Source organism: Bactrocera tryoni, chromosome 2 (genome assembly GCF_016617805.1).
Source record: "Bactrocera tryoni isolate S06 chromosome 2, CSIRO_BtryS06_freeze2, whole genome shotgun sequence".
Classification (NCBI taxonomy): Eukaryota; Metazoa; Arthropoda; class Insecta; order Diptera; family Tephritidae; genus Bactrocera; species Bactrocera tryoni.
Window position 1 is genome coordinate 13,530,977 of NC_052500.1, and position 19,076 is coordinate 13,550,052.

The following is a 19,076-nucleotide window of genomic DNA, read 5'->3' on the forward strand; positions in this document are numbered from 1 at the left end:
TTTCTTTTTTCGCAACGTGGCGCCAATTGGAGATTCGTAGTGAAGAAAATATAGCAGCCGTATCTGAAAGTGTACACGTAGACCGTGAAGAGTTGATTCAGCGCCGTTTGAAGCAACTCGGACAGACGTTGTCTTAAATTGAACGCTTACTAAATACAGGTTCTGCATGAACTGGAGCCGCTCGACCTTCCCAAGCGACATCGACTCGCTCTATAGGCTCTTAAAAAGTTCCCAGGAGATCCGACGTTTCCAAGCCAAATTTTGATCAGCGATGAGTGCTATTTCTGGCTCAATGGGTATGTAAACAAGCAAACTTGCCGCATTTCAGACAAAGAGCAACCTGAAAGATTCAAGAGCTGCCATTTCATCCAGAAAAAACAACGGCTTGGTATGATTTGTGAACCGGTAGAATCATAGGTCCATATTTCTTCAAAAATCTTTCCGGGTAAGAACGCAACCGTCAATGGGGACCGTTATCACGCAGTGATAACCGACTATTTGATGCCTGAAATTGAAGCTCCTGATCATGACGACACGATCGCATTACAGTAGTAAATTCTCCTGGAGATCAGTTCATAATAAAAATTGTACAACTCTAAAAAAAAAACACCTCTTATAAAATATTTTAGAAATCATGCCATCTTTGAAGCAACGCTCGAAGAACGCTTGGGTAGGGGATTTGAGCAATAAATAAAAAAAGCAAGATTAATTAGGTTTTAAAAATAATTCGAGTAAACTTGAAAAATTACTGCTACTTGAAGCAACAAAATTAGATCTTAATCGCAATTAGCCTTGCAAAATTAATTTCGTCTGCATATAACTTTGCCACACTGTGTTTGCTGTCGGACACCACCTTAAAAATTTCTTAATTTCCACTTTTTTAAAATGGTTTGAAAAAAAATCTGATAAATATTAATACGCTCCAACTAGATGTAACGTTGAAAATACGTGAGCATGTTTAATTGTTTTCTCTACTTTACTAAAATTAACTAAGATTTGTTCATATTAAATGTTTGTTATGTTTAGAAAATGAACTTTGCTTAAAAATAACTAAAACCCGTTAACACTTAGTGACTCAATAATTAATTTTCTATTACTTATATTTACTAATTCAATAATTATAATCAACAATTTATGTTTTGTGGGTGTTTTGCTGTAAATTTGTCTTATTATTTACAAACATAATTTTTATTAGATAATTTTTATGATTATATTTTGCCTATGTTCAAACATTGTAGCCACATTTTACAATTAATTCAGATAATTATATGTTACCAAAATATATACAGTGCTCCAACTGCGCCCTATGAAGTCTTTCGTATGTACTAACATTTTTAGAAATGCATACAATTAAGCTCAAAAATAAAAATACAACAATCTCTACCACTTGTACTACTACTACTACTACTACTACTACTTATGGATGCAATATATATTACTAAATTGCCTATTTTGCGGTTTTGTTTACCACAATCAAATTAAAAACTGGATACAGTACCTACTCGTACCTTCATAACAACAACAACTGACAAAACAACCCAACAGCTTATGTACCTCCACCTACCTACTACTAATTAAATCTTCTACTACTACTACTACTACATATAAATTTAATGTGCAAATATTAGTCGAAGTGGTAAGTGTGATTTATTTTATATATAATTAATATTTTATAGTAAAAAAAACAACACGCAATAAGAAAAGTAAACGTTATCACAACAACACCAAAAACAAACAGTACCACACAATACCAAAATTTTACTCGCAAAATTGTTATATGCAACATGCAACTGCAGCCAGTGTGTAAGAGAGTAGTAAAGTACAGTAAAATGTTCCATCTACTATTTGAATCGATTTCATTTATGATTTTTGTATGTCAATTTGTTGTTAATTTTACCTAAAATGTGTAAATCTTATTTGTTGCTCAATTTGTTGATTTTGTTGGGTTTCTGTTTGCCGCTTTTTGTTTCGCTTTTGTATGTCACGTATATACAGTTATAATGCGTAAGTTACACTTTTCTTAAGCCGAAACAGTGTTGCATGTTCGTGCTTGAATGGTTTTTTTGTAGTTGGTATTTGCACTTAATAAAAGCATAAACTTCCGTCAACAAAGTACGAGTAAAGCATCATTTTGTGTAACTTAATAAGGTATACCTATATCTTCACTTAAAATGCAAAATAACGTAACATCACTCTTCACACTTCATAAGTTTGCAGGCGAAGGAAAAACGATATAATAGAAACCACTTATATTGAAAAAAAATTTGGGTGCTGGTTATAAAGTAGTTATATATTGCTTATAACTGACAGCGGAAGCTCAAAATCTTATACTAAATATATGTAATATGATGTAGTGCAACGTGAGCAATAAAAAATTCAATTACGAATTTTGATGATACGTTGTTTTGCATTTTAGGTGGCGATATGTATGTCTGTGTATGCTTATATATATATTTATCATTTATTTGTAAATTATTTTAGTATAGCTATCTTTATCAACACAAAGCTTCTAAAGCTTTTTTATGAAAAAAAAAAATCGTAAAGAGTAAATTTCCAACCATTTTTCCAAAAGTATACAGTGTTTACCAACAACAACGACGTGATGTTAAAATGAAATTAACCACCCAAATTTGGCCAAAATGCGTTCTGTTTTAGTTATTCCAATCCAGTCGGTGCGCGCACGCTCCGAAATACAGTTGCGGCGGAAGAAAATCAGTCCTATTACTTTCCGGACAAGCCCTTTATTATTTCCAGCAGCCAATTGACAAAGTACGTCGACTCAAATTGTATATCGGCTTCAGTTCTTCTGCCAACACAATCTTATTCGGAAGCAGTTCCAAATCCAACCGTGAAGTTCGTTATTTATCATCGGAGAGAGATGCAACTGCGCAGAACGACCTTGAACCAACTGATTCGGATTGGCCTTAACACAACCTGAGCGGCAACGATATTTCACTACACTGCACGCTTTTCTTTAACGGGTATAAAGCACACTATCGTGGAAATTATAATCATTTTTGAATTTTGCAATAATGCGTTGAAAAGTGCTCGCAGAAGAAGCATTAAGACGATCGTGCTTTTCGCGTAAAGCTCTTACAGTAGCCACCCAAGAATCTTGGGAAATTTCCAAGCGTTGCACCAAAGTGAAACATAGCGTAAGAAAATAGCAAATCTTACTGAACACATTGACAAAACTTGACACGCCTTCACTATTGGTAGAAGCTGTATGTATGAAAGAATAAGTTGAGACTCCAAATATAACTATTCATAGTGTTTTCCTAAACTAGAACCCTAGAAAGAAAACTTTTCTCAAACCATTACTTTTCCGACTCAGTACTTGTATATTCTATATGTATATTATAAAAAATATATTTTTTTACTAGGTATTTTCAGTGTATAGTCGTTTTTTATTTTATAACAGTACTTTCAAAATATTTTCTTAAGCGTTTGTATTATTGTCTCGTGGTATGTATTTTGCTTTTTGAGGTATGTTCTTTGCTTGCTTAGATGTATTGGCGTATCACATTGCTCATTCTCTTCTCTCAATGTTCGCACTCACAAACTCACAGCCACACACAGCATCTCCAACTCATTCAATATTGAGCGAGTGTACAACTGATGCTTATTGAAGTACTATTTATGCATTATGTAACGTATTTTGCTTCCTACCAACAAATTGTGATTACTTTAATGAAAATTCTCTCTTAAATTTCGTTTCGTTGTCGTTTCGAAAACACCTGGCAGTTATAGTCGAACAATGGACTCTTTCGATATATCTAGCGACTCGGAGGAGGGATTACTTGATGAAATACTCGTCGATGGCAACTACCACCAACAACGCTTACAACAGCTGCAACGCATGCAAAACTATCACCAACGTCAGCATCATTCCTATCCGCAACACTACTACGACCAGTTCACAGCATTATCACACCAACGCCAGTATCACACACAAGCTCATCACTTTAGCGAGAACAAACCACTGGACTTTGACACGATTGAATCATCACCCCTGCACTATTGTGAGAATACCACCACCCAATCCGATGACAATATCTATAGTACTCAAGAAAATCAAAAGTCAACACAACAGTCACGACAGCAAAGGCACATAGAGTCACCGTCTTCTCCGCCACCGCCAGCACATTTGCCAACAATACGTTGTAGCTCCAGCAATAATTTGAATGCACCAACATTGGGTTCAAGTGCTGGTCGCTGCTCGTCGGGTAGTAGCACAAGTATTGCTTCAACAACCGCCGGTGCTGCTTCAGCTGCCACCGCTGCCGCAACGCCAGCTGCAGCCTTTATTGCGGAAGACAATAAGGACATTGGCGAAAATACAATACAGTCAGGTCAATTGGAGCTTGAAGCCGATGACAGTACATCAAACAATGACAGCCCGGCTAGCAGTGATTCGTCGACGCACCAAGTTGACGCAACTAGCCAAAGTCATGTGAACGATGATGCAAAGGCATCAACGTCAGCAGCGGCCGCCGCAACGAATGGTGCAACCGTCGGTGGTTCATTCAACCACCAACTAACGGCTGATATGTGCAACTATAAGAATTCGAAGAGTCGTCGGCTCGAGTACTCACTCAAGTGTTTGAAGTATGGACGCAGCAATCCTTCGCAAGATTCAGCTTTTGGATCGCTAACCGACAATGATCTCTCGGTTGGTTCGTCCAGTTTTCGCATAAGTAGTTTTCAGTCGATATCTTCGCCGATTGATGAGGGTGTAGAGGATATTATAATCGCAACAACAACAGGTGGCAAGGAAACTTGTTTAGAATTAGCCACTATACCGAGAAGTATGGTGTCGCAGGATTCCGCCATATCATCACCTTGTCGTGAAACGTCGCCAAGTAACTTTTTAAACATAGACGATTGCATGTCCGGCTCATATTCGGGCGCATCCACTTCGTCCGGCTCTACAGGCAACATACGTCCACAACAATTTCCCGTCTCGCTTTCGCCTAAAATACTCGTCACTGCCACTACTAACTCTAGCAATTCGTCACTATCCTCGTCTAGCGCCGCACTACCCCAAGCACAACAATTCGACCCACCCAAAATACTAGTTAACGATCAAAACTCTATTTATACAACATCACCATCGAAACGTATCGGTACAATTGAGGTATTCTCACAAAAATATCGCGTCAGTTCGTTTGAGGATATGTCACCAAATAAGCGCTCCTCTTCCGATAAACTCTTAAAGAATGTCAATCGTATGGCATTCCGTTCACTCGAAGAGGAGCGACGCATTGATAGTGCTTTTATGCCGATTGCAGATCGTACAAACTCAGAAAATCGCGTCAACATGCAGCGTGACGAAAAATACAAGAAACTTACACACGCCTCGTTCCGCATAAGCAAGACGTCAAGCCAGGTAGTGGTCTACGACAACACGCCCAATCAAATGACGAGCACGTCACCGGTGGGCAATAAAAGCGTCATAGCCAGCGTTGAAATGCAGCGTCCCGCTACGGCTTCGGGTTCGGTTAGCACGCGTCAAACAATGTGGCGCGATAGCAAGTTCTATCGGAAGAATCGCATAGCTAAGTCCAATGACTCGCTGTTGGAAACATCACCCAATCACTCGGCGCGCCTGTCACCATCTTCGTTGCGCGACAATCACTACGACAGCAGTTCCTCGTACGGCAGTCGCAGCCAAAGTCGACAATCACTTAATCGTGGCAGTTCCATCAATGAAATATCTGGACTGAATCAGGCATTCGGAGGCGGTGGCGGAGCTGGTGGTGCGCAAGGTTTGGCAGTGACCACCAGCTTCTGTGGCAATGCTAGTACAAGCGGTGTTGGGCGTCGTTACTGTAGTTCGAAGAGTGAAGATCTTGGTGATACGAATGATTATTTGCGGGTTATGGATGCGCGAAAATCATATTCGGAGCGACATCTGGTCACACTAACGAAATTAAAACAAACAGCAATCAATAATACAATGAGCGGAAGTGAGCAATGTTGCTTCTCCGAGGACGAAATGAGCTTCTATGATGACAATAATGTTTACGGTTATATGTATTATAATGAAAAACAACAGCAACAGCAACAACAACAGCATCATCATCATACACACCAACACGCCAAACAGCAGCATCGACAGCAGCAGCAACAACAACAACAACAGCAACAATCTCAACAAGCGCAACAGCGCCGTACACACTACAATGCACATCAGTCAACAAAACAAGCAAAAACACAACAACAACAAATGCAACACAATCACCAACAACAGCAGAAATATCAGCAGCAGCAACAGCAACAACAACAACAGCCTAAACGTGCCAACCCAAATCAACTTAGCTGGAGCAGCTGCTCCATCAATCGCCTACGCACCACCAATATAAAGACCACCTCCTTGGCTACACTATCCTGCCATCAAAATTTTACCTCCACCGCTACAGCACAATCCCCCTCGCCCAACGCGTCCAACATCACTGCGGCCGGCACGATAGACGCTTTGCCACATGTCTCGCGCAGCGCTATTTTCAAGTCGGTTGATCACTTTGTCAACCTAACAGATAAGAGCGGCGGCAGCGGCAGCGGTAGTGGCACCGGCACTGCCACCGATGACAACAGTTCCCCCGACGATTCGCCAACACACCAGACGCTGAGCGGCGCCGAGCTCTCAAAGATTTTCGCAATGCACGACGCCCAAAGCAGCCAGTGCAGTGAGGAGAAGACACCGCTGCTAGACAGCGTTGAGATGTCGCCAATCAGTCCAACCGAGACGGAGGATTCGACCAACGGCGAAAAAATGTGATATACTAAATTTCAGTAAAGACACACACACACACACTCAAAGCAAATAACTCACGTATAACTAAAATAAATAAATAAAATATATATGTATAAGTAAAAGCAAGCGAAATTTGCATAGAAATCGGTAGCGAGGCTTTTCGTGTGTTACATAGTGAATGCATGAAAGTTGCAAGGATTGTCGAACTTTTTTTTTTTAAACAGGGAAGTTAACCAATGTTTCCTTTTATGAAAAAAAATATTTTTCAATAAAATAAAAATTTAAGTAATATATTTTTTTTGCAATACTGTACACACTAGGGTGTGTAACAAAAATCCAATATTTTTTTCCTCTTGATTTTCTGAAAAATAGGTTTTTACACATCTTTATGAAAATCTCTCGAAGTACGAGCTCGGCTATTGAATGCTCTCCTACTTCTAACGGGAAGTTTCTCCGCCATTCAGTTTTCTAATTCTTTCTTATTAGTAGATAGAAAAAATCATGTCTCGCTTCCAACTACGTGAAAAATGTCTCATTTCATAGATTTTGTAGAAAATTAAGTGCTCTACAAAACAGGTCTAAGCGATTTTTTTCTAAACCTAAACTTTTAACAGATAATAACTGTTAAAGTTCATTATTTCAAGGAAATCATTAACTTTTGACGATGGTATTTCGTAAACCTTAAACGAAAAATTGTATAATAATAATAATTTATTTTATTATTCTTTTTTTTATTATTTTTTTTAATTTTTTTAAAATTAATTTTTTTTTTTTCTTTTTTATTTTTTTTTTTTTTTTTTTTTTTTGAATTTGTTTTTATTTTATTTTATATAAATTATGAAAATTTTTTTATATCTTTTTTTTTTAATTTTTTTTTGTTATTTACGTTCTTTATTATTTTATTTTTTTCATTCAATTTTGCCGATTGATAACTCTTAAATTCTTACTTTAATCGAAAAATTTTAAAATAACCCATTTTCAGAGTAGCAAGCGAAGAAGAATATATTCTTTTTTTTGACCCACCCTAGTGCACATCTTTACAAATTTATGTACGATTTAAACATGTTTCAAACAAAAAGACCCGAACATATTTGTATAATGAAAGCAACAAATTTTGTTTAAAGGTATAACGGCATAAGAACTACACATACAAACATACATACATATATAATATATGTATATTGCAAATCTCATTCAACTATCTGCATTACAACAGCAACTACCATCCTTATGATAATTTTAAGAATTAAAGAGCAAAGTTACACTACATATATATTTATATATATATAGTTATATATATGTATGAATTTAAGTAACTCATGTTTCGTATGATAAGACGTTACACAATTTTAAAACAAATAAAAACCTAAATATATAAAGAAAATGATTTAAAAAATCTTTAAAAAAATATAATTATACCACATACGAGTATACAATATGACGTAATGTTTAGGGAAAATGTTATTTGCTTGAAATTTCTGACAAACCTAATTACTTAAGTTAGTGAAAAGTAATATATACACCTATACATATGTACAAAATGTATGTATATACGAATATGCGAACTTTTAACTAAATGAAAATATTAACTTTGCGCTGAAAGCAAAACTTTTTGTGTCATTTTGACATCACCGTAATTACTAGCAACGTTAAAAATTTCCCCAAAAAAAAATATATAACAAAAATTATAGATAATATTTGTTGTACTAGTTGAAGTTAGTGAACATTTGACTCATATACTAAACGGCAAACGCATTGCGCTTTCGAAAAACAAAAAAAAATGAAATAAAAACAAAGTAAATGCATTGTGAATTCTTTCTCAATTTCTCAGCATTTTTTTCGGATAGCTTAGACGAGGCCGCAATTAGTGTTGAATTTAGTTCTTGTACTTCTAAGGTAAATGGTGTAACTATAGGCGCACTTAGTGGTAGATACAGACTTCGCAAAATCTCAACTTTATGGTAGTAAATTAGCTTTAAAATGCATATATGTATGTACTAATATGTATGCGTATGCTCTCAGCACATTTAACTGAAAAAACCAAAAAAATAGTATTGATAAGGTCTCAAAAATTTTTATTTCAACTTGTATAGATCAAAAAGTGGCGTAATTGAAGCGTTGAGTTATAGCGTAGATCATTGGAGTAACCGAAACGAATGTTAGTAGAATGTTTTTTTAGGAGCATATACATACATATGTATATTTATTATAAGACAAAAGAAATGAGCATTTTATTTGTAAAGAATGCACATTTAGAGTCTCATTCACAGATATAAAGTGGCAAAATGGCAACTTAAATGCGGGCACTGTGGCAATATTGCTATAAATCAGCTGTTCTTTATTTATCTATAAATATTTAAACAATTCATTTTAAAAAAAGCAAATAAAACAATATTACAATTAAATGTGCTTACTTTCTCCATTTTACGTCGAAATAAACAAAACATGAAAAAAGAGTAAACAGCTGATTGTGGTTTGCGACAAATTTCCATGCATGCCACTGAAAATATGACATTAAATGAGTACCACTATTATTTTAACGACTAAATTTAAAAACTTTAACACTTAATGCTCTATTTTATTATTTAAGTAAATATTTTGCAATAGAAATATGCAATATTTTGGAATTCAACAAAAAAGAAAAATAGTAAATAATACCGAAAATCATAAAAATTATTCAAATAGAAGGGGATAGATTGAATAATAGTACCAAAAAACAGAAAAATATTATGAATACAAAACAGTTAGAGTGCAACAAAAAAGTGAAAATTAATAAACTCATAGCTATTCAAGAAAATTACTCAACAAAATGAACTTGTTACCTTAACGATGTAAGCAATCAAACAGTAACATAATCGATATCACTAACTAATAAAAAGAAAATATTTAATGTTAATAACAAGAAACTGCATGCGAAAAAATTTCACAATATACATATATAGCCAAATTACCAGTTCATAATAGGAATGCACCTCACAAAAATTAATAAAAACTAAGCTTTCAAGCAGGGTATAAAAGAAATTATAATTCCTTTTTACTTGTTTGCGCTTAAAAACTGTTATGATAGTTACGTCATAATTAACACTCAATTTCATGTACATAATTTTTTTTAATTTTTTTCAAGTTAAAATTAATTAAAATTATAATAATTAATGTTACAGAATATGTAGATTATATACAATACATACGAGTATTATAATATGTATAGTTGACATGCATACCTTTGGCACATGATCACCCCCGTTAGTGTATTGATTAGCTTTAGAACATACATTTACATATATATATTTTCTCGAAACGAAAGTTATTCAATTAGGTCCGCGTAAATCGGTGATATTGTTAAGTATGCAATTTTATTTTTATTTTCCACTGAACTACGTAAATAAATAAAACAAAAACAAAAAATAAGATTTAAATGATACATTGTTGCTTATTGTTGTAACAACATTTCACTGATAAGCTAATTGGTAAGTATAATTATGAGTTTTTATGGCTTAAGTTGTGGACAGTTGATCTTCACGCCACTTTTTGTTGGTTGCTGTTTTAATTATCAGATTTAAGATTAATAAACGAGTACTCTTTGTTACTTCCGCTATGCTATAACTATTATAAGCGTTCACTTTAACTTTTAAGCGCAGTCAAGATTAAGAACTCCGTGCATTCAAAAGCAATATGTCGTTGAGAACGGTCAAAGCTGTGCCATTTTTGCTGCAACAGCAAAGGTTTTTTCTTTAAGCAATTTATACTCGAAATTACCAATATCTTTTTGCAGCAGGTATTTCTTGCAAAATACATTTGGTTATCTTCGACACGCACAAACAAGTTCAAATACAACTTACACTTCAACACCGAATACAAGCATAGCAAAGAAAAACAAAGAACTACAACAATTTAACGACAGCACGCAAAAAGAAATTGATCATCACGCGCGGTTATCAGCGACTTGGTGGGATTTAAATGGTCCATTACATGGTTTACACAAGCTGAACGATTTAAGGTGCGCAAATATATGTATTGCAGATGAGTATTTTTAAAAAGAATATATAATATTTTGCACTTCACTATGTACGTACAAATGTATACACAGAGTTCCTTTCGTGAGCCATGGTTTGGTGGCGCAAAGTACCGTCGACAAAAATTTGCGAAATACCGTCGACATGAATTTGAGAAATCCAGGTGAAGTGCTGAAAGGTAAAAATATTTTGGAAGTTGGTTGTGGTGGCGGCATATTAACGGAAGCGTTAGCACGTCTAAATGCTAATGTAACTGGCGTTGATTTGGGGGCAGACGTAATAATGACGGCCGAGAAACATTTAAAGGAACATAGTCCGGAACTAGTCGATCGCATAACTTATAAAACCGAGTCAATAGCGGAACATGCAAATAAATATACAAATCATTATGATACAATTGTGTGCTCAGAGGTATTGGAACATATTGACGAGAAAGAAGCGTTCTTAAAGGATTGCGTTAGAGCTATAAAGGTATAATTTTAAATAATAAAAATTTGCATAACCTATTTAAAATCAATAAACTCGCGTGTTTACGAAACATCAGCCAGGCGGTTCAATATTTATTACGACCTTGAATAAGACCGTTCTACAGTGGTTCTTAGGAATTATTCTTGGAGAATATATATTCGGTGTTGCACCGAAAAACACACATCACTGGAGTAAACTGATCGCACCACAAGATGTGCAACGCATTCTAGCTGCATGTAAGCACAACATTACTTATTAATGTACGTATGTATATATACTCACCTATTTTATTGCATCCATACGTCATAGTGAATTGTGAGACGGTATCGCTGAGAGGCCTCACTTACAATGTTTTTTATAGGCGTTGGCGTTGGATTAATACTACCAAACTGTGCTATGCTCTCCACGCTGTTAAAGCTGCATAATTACTTTTGAAACAATTGATGTAATATTTTTACAAAACCATAAATTATTCATATCTATTACTCAATATTTCAAAGCTATATGCACATAACAAACAAATATAACATAATAATAAAACAAATCAGCAATTTTGAAGCGTTTTTTTTCACTTTGACCATACTATTTATTAAAACGATGTAGAAAGTTCTATTTTTCGTAGTTTTGAATTATTATTTGAGCGTGACGTTCTACCTCAACCGGAAATGCACTAATAACAAAACAAACACAGGCAACACAATATGTTTAAAAAATTTTCAGGCAGCATATTTACACATATTTATCAACAAATAAATTAATATTGAAACTAATTACAAGTAATAGATAAAACGCGGTAAAAATGAAATTGCTTCCGTAATTATATTCCAAATATAAAGTTTAATAGGTTTAATGGATGTACTGAAAGGTTTAACACATTCGCTTTATGTGCTGCAAAAATAAACAGATGGCAACACTATTTATTGTCATTTCCATATGAGCTTTATTTATGTTTTTATTTTTTGAATGTGTTTTATGTTTATGTTTTGAAGTATAATATTCGAGTTTATTTTAACTAAGTCCTTAAAGAAGTCAAAATGTTGTCCGCTTTAACAAAAATTCAAAGGTTTTAACCCGCTACAGGTATATTTCGAAAAAAATAATGAATTTTTTGCAGGCATCTATTGGTTGGTACTCCTCATCTCCGATATGCACAAATATCTGCCAATAAGATTAGCGATTCATCAGTTAATGGCCAAACACAGAGAACGCACACACATACCGCTAGTACACAAAAAGAAATTGATCATCATGCCAAATTATCAGCAAATTGGTGGGATTTAAATGGACCGATGCAAAGTTTGCATAAGCTAAACGAACTAAGGTAACCAATTTAATTTTTAGTTGAATTCTATCATTAACTTTATCTTAAATATTGGATATAGAGTGCCTTTTATACGTGATGGTATCACAGCTCGCGGTAACGTCGATCCAAGTTTAATTAATACAACAAAAGTCTTACAGGATCAGACTATTTTGGAAGTAGGTTGTGGGGGCGGTATATTAACTGAGGCATTAGCACGCCTTAATGCAAATGTAACGGGTGTTGACTTGGGCGAAGACGTAATAACAACTGCAAGAGAACATTTGGAGGTACATAGTCCAGATTTGAAGAATAATGTAACTTACAAAATTGAGCCCATTGAGGTGCATGCGAAAACCAAGTTAAACTATTACGATGCCGTTGTGTGCTCAGAAGTGTTGGAACACATTGACGATAAAGCAGGTTTCCTAACACATTGTATTCAAACCTTGAAGGTACGAAGAGCATCATATATACAATTCCTATATATTTTACATATTTTCAGCCAGGAGGATCAATTTTTATAACTACCATGAACAAAACTATTCCACTATGGATAGGAGGAATTTTGTTGGCTGAAAATGTATTTGGTATCGCACCAAAAAATACTCATCACTGGGACAAATTAGCATCACCGCTAGAAGTGCAACGTATTCTATCTGCATGTAAATTTTTTCTTCAAACAAAGCATTTTATTTTCATTAAGTTGTTTGTGTGCATTGATTTCAGTGGGTTGTCAAACTGTATTGACAAATGGCTTCACATACAACGTTTGTCGTAGACGCTGGAAGTGGATTAATACTAACGTAATGTGCTATGCACTACAAGCTGTTAAGATTGAATAAATTAATGGTAAATTTGTATTACTTGTTATTTTTATGATGCCTCCACTATAAAGTTAAAAAAAATTTAATAAAAAATATATATGTACTGTTAAGAAATTATGTATTACTTCCAAATATCAAATATTGTCATAACTTTTCCCCAATGATACAAGGTGTCAACTAAAAAAAATAAACCGTTTGAAAAATGATATTTATAATATTCTTCAATGTTTAGAGTTGTTTTATACATGTTATGAATTTCCACATGCGTATGTATGTCAATTTACAATTGTTTAAATAATTTTCCGTTTATTGTTATTTTAAACATCGTCCTCTTGAGGTTTTTGGAACCTCGCTTTTTTATTCTGCCATTTTGTTTTCTCCACGTTGTTGCGTTTTGCCTTGAATTGAGCCTTTGTTTGGAATTTCTTTTGCATTGTCACCTGCTGTGCATTATAAAAGGAGGCCATATCCTTGTCAGACACCTCAGTAGGCTGTTCATGTCGTGTATTGGCTACTTTCTCCGCTTGTTCCAACTCCAAAAGACGTTCAATCTCCGGATTCATGCCACGAAAACTAAGTCGCCCCTCAATAAGATTTTCGCAATGGACAAAACTTGGCTCCATTATATAGTTTGAATTGCTATTTAACATTTTTTGGGTAATTTCTTGAGAATACATTTCGCGGCCTTCAGCTTCTTCGATCTCTTTATCCACTTTCGCTTTGGTGCGTTGCATGAACTTCATCTCCAAGATACCTTTGGAAAGGCGAGGACGTACTTTTTTTGCAGACATTATGATTAAAATAAAAGTCGGAAAATATATAAATTAATATATCGTCCTTTCAAGCACGCTAACGAAAATCACGAGAAAAACATAAAATTGATGAAATATGCGAAGAAGATAAAACTAATTTGATAAGCTGTGTTTCCCGATAGATGTCACATTGTTGTTAAAGGTGATGCCATGCGTCTATTTACAATTTTAAAAGCAATTGTGTCGGCACTAAGAAAACAAAAGATCATTTTGCGGTTGTATTGCGCTTATACAATGCAACCACGAAGCAACTTATATTTCTTTGTTGAATATGTTAGGCGATGTGACCTACTTAAACCAAATAAATAAATTTCGCTACTGTGATCTATTGAGAACTTCAATGACTTTATCAAGAAGAAGAAGACGAAATGGCGGCAGTGTTGAAAGTTTAGTTATCCTATTTATTATAAATATTCGCGCTATATTAAAACATTTTGTTGAAAGATCTTTAACATAAAAGAAATCAATTATTATAAACCTTGGTTACGATTTGCAAGAAGTCAAACTTAAGTAAACGAGTTCGCAACGTAGATGTGAACATTGTGAAAGATACGATGATGAGCAAACGAATGGTGGTGAACGATTCCGCGCCCACCCCAACAAGGCAAGAACAACAGCAGCGCGCGGTTGGTTCTCTTGTGGCACTTACCCAAAAATTCGTCCAATTAATGAAATGGAACAATGGACGGATAGATCTCAGAGAGGTAATTTCGTAGCAGTGTACTTTCGGAATTTTAGTTTTTATTTTATTTTGCGTTTTAAGAAGTAGGGTAGTGCATACCGCCCAATTTATTTGGCGCTTTCACAATAATTACTATACAATTCATGTTTAGAGTTGTTCTAGTTCAAGTTTAAAAAATGTAATATTTTGGATAGTACCTTGATGGATATATGTATAATTGCTCGACGGTAATGTAGTTAAGTCTATGAGCATATATAGTACATGTTCTCATTGAAGTGGGATATATATGGCTGTACATATATAGTTTGATTATTTCTAGGCCACTGAATTGTTGGATGTCCAGAAGCGGAGAATTTATGACATAACAAATGTTTTAGAAGGAGTTGGATTGATTGAGAAGACAAGACACTGCAGCACAGTACGATGGCGGTAATATTTTTCAAATTATTATTATTACATTTTTGCTTTGACATTATATGTATATGTATAAATTTTGCAGTGGCGCACTGAATGGTAGTACGGGGCACCAAAGTTTAAGAGCAGCGCATGCGCGAGCCAAGCATTTAAAAGCGCTTGAAGCCGACGTAGATCTCCAATTAGAATATGCTCGACGTAATTTAAAATACATTAAACAAGACGAAGTAAACAAATCGTACGCATATGTAACTCGTGACGACTTGCTTTCGATTTATGGCGAAAAAGTTGTTCTGGTAATACCTAATCATGACGATGAGGTGAAAATAGAACCTTCACATGTAAGGATACATATTTTTATAATGGCTTAAAATTATCAAAAATATAATTATGAATATATTAAATATGATTCAGAACTCCTTATACGTGTCGCTGGATAATGGAGGGAAAGTAGATGTGCGGCTGGTTACGCAACAAGGCACCTGTATAGCACCTAAATTAGAAACTGCTCCGCTAGTTACCCGCTTAGAAACACCTTCACCATCTTCATCTAATTGTTCAGAATCAAGTACTTCAAATAAAGCAACTCTAGTCACTGATGAGCATACGTACTTCTGTAATCTCGAACACAAGAAAGAACAAGATGAATTAGAAAATCAACTTGCTGCTCGAATAATTTTTAAAAACTCTTCAGCACAACACTCGTTACGTAGATTTTTCCCAGATGATCCCAATTTAGGTAAATATATTCGTTTACGCAATAATTCTATAACTATTTTACTAATTTCAGAAAATGCTCCACTAATTCAATTGAATCCCCCCCATGAAGATTACAATTTTGTATTAACAAAAGACGAGGGTGTATGTGAACTTTTCGATATACAGTGCAATACATATTGAGATTACGCCTTAAATTCCTTCTAAAATCTTTTGATCTTTAACTAGTTCTTGTATAAATTTATAGATATATGAAACCCCACATCTGTTGCAAAACAGGTTATCGTGGGTTATATAGTATAATTTATGTAAAATAAAGGTCGGCACTTAAAACTGCAATGGACGATATGTAAAAGCAAATAATAAATTTACAATTTTAGTTAATATCGATGTAATTAATACCCTAGCGAAAATTATATTGTATACAAATATTTAAGAAAATTAAAGACTCACAAAATTTTAATAAAAACTTGATTTACATTTTTGGAAAGTGAAAATCGTAAACTTGATGGCCAAATTACTTCTAACATTAAATGTGTAACGAAGTTGATTTTTTAATCACTATATATATGGCAAATCAAAGACATTTTTGATTGAATAAGTTCTAACAAAATGAAAGAGCTTATGTTAAGTATAAAACATATAAATATATGCTTAAAAGTATTTATTTTCAAAATTTTAAGTAATAATTATCTTAAAATAAAATTACACTATAAACTATGATCTTTAGGATTACTTCCTTTTCGCCTTTTTCCAATTTTTCTTGCCCCCAGGGCCACCCTGAGGTTTCATACGCTTCCGAGCACCGGAAAAATTTTCGGAATCATCATAATCATCTCCAGCTTTCTTAAATTTCCCCTTTTTACTACCCTTATTATCCTCCAAGTCTTTAAGCTCTAACTTTGCAGTGCGTTGGGCTTCGCTCACTCTTTCCTGCAGTGCCATAACTTCATCCTCTTCGCAAGGATATAATGGCAACTGTTTGCCAAGTAGATGTTCGATTCGTTGGTATAATTCCACATCGTATTGTGTAACAAACGTAACAGCTTTGCCAGATCGACCCGCACGAGCCGTACGACCAACACGGTGAATATAATCTTTACTATGCGTTGGTATGTCAAAGTTTAACACTACATCAACGTGAGGTATATCCAGACCACGTGATGCTACGTCTGTAGAAATGAGTATTGAGCGATTTTTCGCTTTAAACTTATTTAATGCGGCTAAACGTTTATTCTGAGACATTTGACCGTGTAGAGGTATGGCAGCTAAGCCCAAAGCACGCAGCATTAATGCTGTGCGAACAGTATTTGCACAGGTGCTACAAAATATCATAAAGCTATTTCCAGCCAATTCATTGATTATGTGTACCAAATAAACATCTTTATATTTAACGGGAATAAAAACGTAGTATTGTTGGAGTTGCTCAACTGTTTGATATTTGTTAGAAACTTCCACCTTTACAGGATCTTTTAACGAAGCACGTTGCAATTTCTTTACTTTTTTTGTCATAGTTGCACTGAATAAAAACGTTCGACGTTCGCGTGGTAAGACTTTCAAAATTTTATCCAGTTCCACCTCAAAATCCATGTTTAAAATGCGATCTGCTTCATCCATTACCAAATACTTTATAGCTTTAAGATTGAAACCTTTCATGTTTTCAAGGTGATCAACTAAACGACCGGGAGTAGCAATAATAATGTGGGGTTTCTTAGCCAGCTGTAGCGCTTGGGAAACCATATCCATACCACCAACGACAACGCAACATTTCACGCCGATCGAACTACCTGAAATATAACCCTTATTTAGTAAATCTCACAAAACATATTATAAATATATAAATTAAGCGAATACTCAGAGGTAGTGACGAAACTAAAATAAATGATTTCATGTAAAAAAAATCAAAATAAATTTTTACATCATTGAATGCTTAAATAGTAATACTGCAGGATAGCGGGGAAAAGTCAAATATCCATACAGCTAAACCTGCTTTGCTTTTTTTTTTAACTCACCTAGTGCTTCAAACTGTTCCGATATCTGAAAAGCCAATTCTCGTGTGGGAGTAAGAATCAGCGCGAAATATCTCTGGGGATTCTCCAGCAAAGCATGCAATATTGGTAAAGCAAAAGCACCTGTCTTGCCGGAACCTGTTTCGGCCAAGCCAATAATGTCTTTTCCTTGCAATGCTACTGGTATAGCCTCCTTTTGTATCTTTGATGGAGCTTTCCATTTCAATTCTTCACATGCCTGGCATAACGCCTCCGTTAAACCCTAAAACATATACCATACTTCATTAATATCTTAGATATAATAACATTATTGATTACCTACGAGGTCTTTCCATGTTACAGAACTTTCGACATTCTCTGCTGCTACATCATTTCCTGTGCTTGCAGTATCTTCTTCATCTTCATCGTTTTCTTCAACTTCATCGCCGGAATTTTCCTCGTCAATTTCCTGCTCTTCATCACTGGCATTCGAAGAATTTTCGTCCTCTTCTGAAGTACCCATTTTTTTATTTTTTATTAATAAAATAAGTAAATGGCGCAGAAATTTAAAAATTTACCAGAGAATTATTTTTTCAAATGCACACTGCGACAGCCAAATTAAAAGTGAACGAAATACCATGCTGCCAAACGTAACCTCAATTAACGTTAGGGATGTATTTGATTGTACTAAATCTTTTTAGAACCTTATCGTTTGTCTAGACATTCAAGAAATAGAATTTGTGTAATAAATACAGATTTATCTCCCTTTGTCATAACGTCAAAATCCACCAAACTAAATTGTAGCAACAAAAATAACTGATTATGAGGGAAGTATCATGTTACAAACATAAAGAATAGGGGTATTCTCTTGCTCTTGCAAGACCCGGTGCACGGTGCAAGAATTGCAGATTTACAACGGCACAACAACAAACACACGCAGAAAAATATTTGCAAGGGCTGTAAAATATGTCAGACCAAAACCTATGTATATTTGCGTGCAATGTCACGCAAAAATATAATTGCAACCCTGTTGTAGTTGCCATTTTACATAAAGACATATTACGTCGTTAAATTGTTGAGGAAGATAAGTTTTAAATG

At 34.8% G+C, this 19,076-nt stretch overlaps 6 protein-coding genes across 10 annotated transcripts in view; 4 read left to right on the top strand and 2 right to left on the bottom strand.

The window, feature by feature from the left end:
* LOC120767544 (slowpoke-binding protein) overlaps positions 1–7,443 on the top strand; it is an 81,722-nt gene extending 74,279 nt beyond the window's left edge. For 3 of the 5 annotated variants that reach the window (XM_040093653.1, XM_040093651.1, XM_040093652.1), the window contains one exon: positions 3,745–6,781. In XM_040093653.1, the coding sequence (XP_039949587.1) occupies positions 3,745–6,781 (3,037 nt within the window). Of the gene's footprint in view, positions 1–1,495; positions 1,637–3,744 lie in introns of those variants that run through there. The other 2 variants (XM_040093650.1, XM_040093654.1) reach the window with 2 other exon arrangements.
* A 2,986-nt stretch (positions 7,444–10,429) lies between these two features.
* On the top strand, positions 10,430–11,663 carry LOC120767663 (ubiquinone biosynthesis O-methyltransferase, mitochondrial-like). Its single transcript, XM_040093836.1, has 5 exons — positions 10,430–10,479; positions 10,533–10,754; positions 10,845–11,241; positions 11,315–11,474; positions 11,548–11,663. Exons 1-5 carry the CDS (start codon positions 10,430–10,432, stop codon positions 11,661–11,663), a joined length of 945 nt encoding a protein of 314 aa, XP_039949770.1.
* A 526-nt stretch (positions 11,664–12,189) lies between these two features.
* LOC120767301 (ubiquinone biosynthesis O-methyltransferase, mitochondrial-like) lies at positions 12,190–13,590 on the top strand. Its single transcript, XM_040093187.1, has 5 exons — positions 12,190–12,301; positions 12,353–12,559; positions 12,621–12,993; positions 13,044–13,203; positions 13,268–13,590. The coding sequence occupies exons 1-5, from the start codon at positions 12,273–12,275 to the stop codon at positions 13,381–13,383; spliced, it is 885 nt and encodes a 294-aa protein (XP_039949121.1). The 5' UTR covers positions 12,190–12,272; the 3' UTR covers positions 13,384–13,590.
* On the bottom strand, positions 13,560–14,247 carry LOC120767302 (M-phase phosphoprotein 6). The gene has a single exon (XM_040093188.1). The coding sequence runs from the start codon at positions 14,154–14,156 to the stop codon at positions 13,683–13,685; it is 474 nt and encodes a 157-aa protein (XP_039949122.1). The 5' UTR covers positions 14,157–14,247; the 3' UTR covers positions 13,560–13,682.
* Positions 14,248–14,535: 288 nt separating this feature from the next.
* LOC120767300 (transcription factor E2F2) lies at positions 14,536–16,482 on the top strand. Its single transcript, XM_040093186.1, has 5 exons — positions 14,536–14,881; positions 15,179–15,288; positions 15,359–15,614; positions 15,688–16,012; positions 16,064–16,482. The coding sequence occupies exons 1-5, from the start codon at positions 14,732–14,734 to the stop codon at positions 16,171–16,173; spliced, it is 951 nt and encodes a 316-aa protein (XP_039949120.1). The 5' UTR covers positions 14,536–14,731; the 3' UTR covers positions 16,174–16,482.
* A 157-nt stretch (positions 16,483–16,639) lies between these two features.
* Positions 16,640–18,550, bottom strand: LOC120767299 (probable ATP-dependent RNA helicase DDX47). The gene is made up of 3 exons (XM_040093185.1): positions 18,322–18,550; positions 18,003–18,261; positions 16,640–17,777 (listed from the first exon to the last, which is right to left on the bottom strand). Exons 1-3 carry the CDS (start codon positions 18,499–18,501, stop codon positions 16,723–16,725), a joined length of 1,494 nt encoding a protein of 497 aa, XP_039949119.1. The 5' UTR covers positions 18,502–18,550; the 3' UTR covers positions 16,640–16,722.
* Positions 18,551–19,076: the final 526 nt, after the last annotated feature.

Bases quoted from the DNA above. Each gene is read 5' to 3' on its own strand.
- LOC120767299 (XM_040093185.1), bottom strand. From the start codon at position 18,501: ATGGGTACTTCAGAAGAGGACGAAAATTCTTCGAATGCCAGTGATGAA. The intron at 18,262-18,321 runs GTAGGTAATCAA...TATATGTTTTAG, and splicing joins CTGTAACATGGAAAGACCTC to GGTTTAACGGAGGCGTTATG. The intron at 17,778-18,002 runs GTGAGTTAAAAA...GTTATATTTCAG, and splicing joins GGAACAGTTTGAAGCACTAG to GTAGTTCGATCGGCGTGAAA.
- LOC120767663 (XM_040093836.1), top strand. From the start codon at position 10,430: ATGTCGTTGAGAACGGTCAAAGCTGTGCCATTTTTGCTGCAACAGCAA. The intron at 10,480-10,532 runs GTTTTTTCTTTA...TTTTTGCAGCAG, and splicing joins TTTTTGCTGCAACAGCAAAG to GTATTTCTTGCAAAATACAT. The intron at 10,755-10,844 runs GTGCGCAAATAT...ATGTATACACAG, and splicing joins CACAAGCTGAACGATTTAAG to AGTTCCTTTCGTGAGCCATG.
- LOC120767301 (XM_040093187.1), top strand. From the start codon at position 12,273: ATGTTGTCCGCTTTAACAAAAATTCAAAG. The intron at 12,302-12,352 runs GTTTTAACCCGC...AATTTTTTGCAG, and splicing joins GCTTTAACAAAAATTCAAAG to GCATCTATTGGTTGGTACTC. The intron at 13,204-13,267 runs GTAAATTTTTTC...CATTGATTTCAG, and splicing joins GCAACGTATTCTATCTGCAT to TGGGTTGTCAAACTGTATTG.
- LOC120767302 (XM_040093188.1), bottom strand. From the start codon at position 14,156: ATGTCTGCAAAAAAAGTACGTCCTCGCCTTTCCAAAGGTATCTTGGAG.
- LOC120767300 (XM_040093186.1), top strand. From the start codon at position 14,732: ATGATGAGCAAACGAATGGTGGTGAACGATTCCGCGCCCACCCCAACA. The intron at 14,882-15,178 runs GTAATTTCGTAG...GATTATTTCTAG, and splicing joins GACGGATAGATCTCAGAGAG to GCCACTGAATTGTTGGATGT. The intron at 16,013-16,063 runs GTAAATATATTC...TACTAATTTCAG, and splicing joins CCCAGATGATCCCAATTTAG to AAAATGCTCCACTAATTCAA.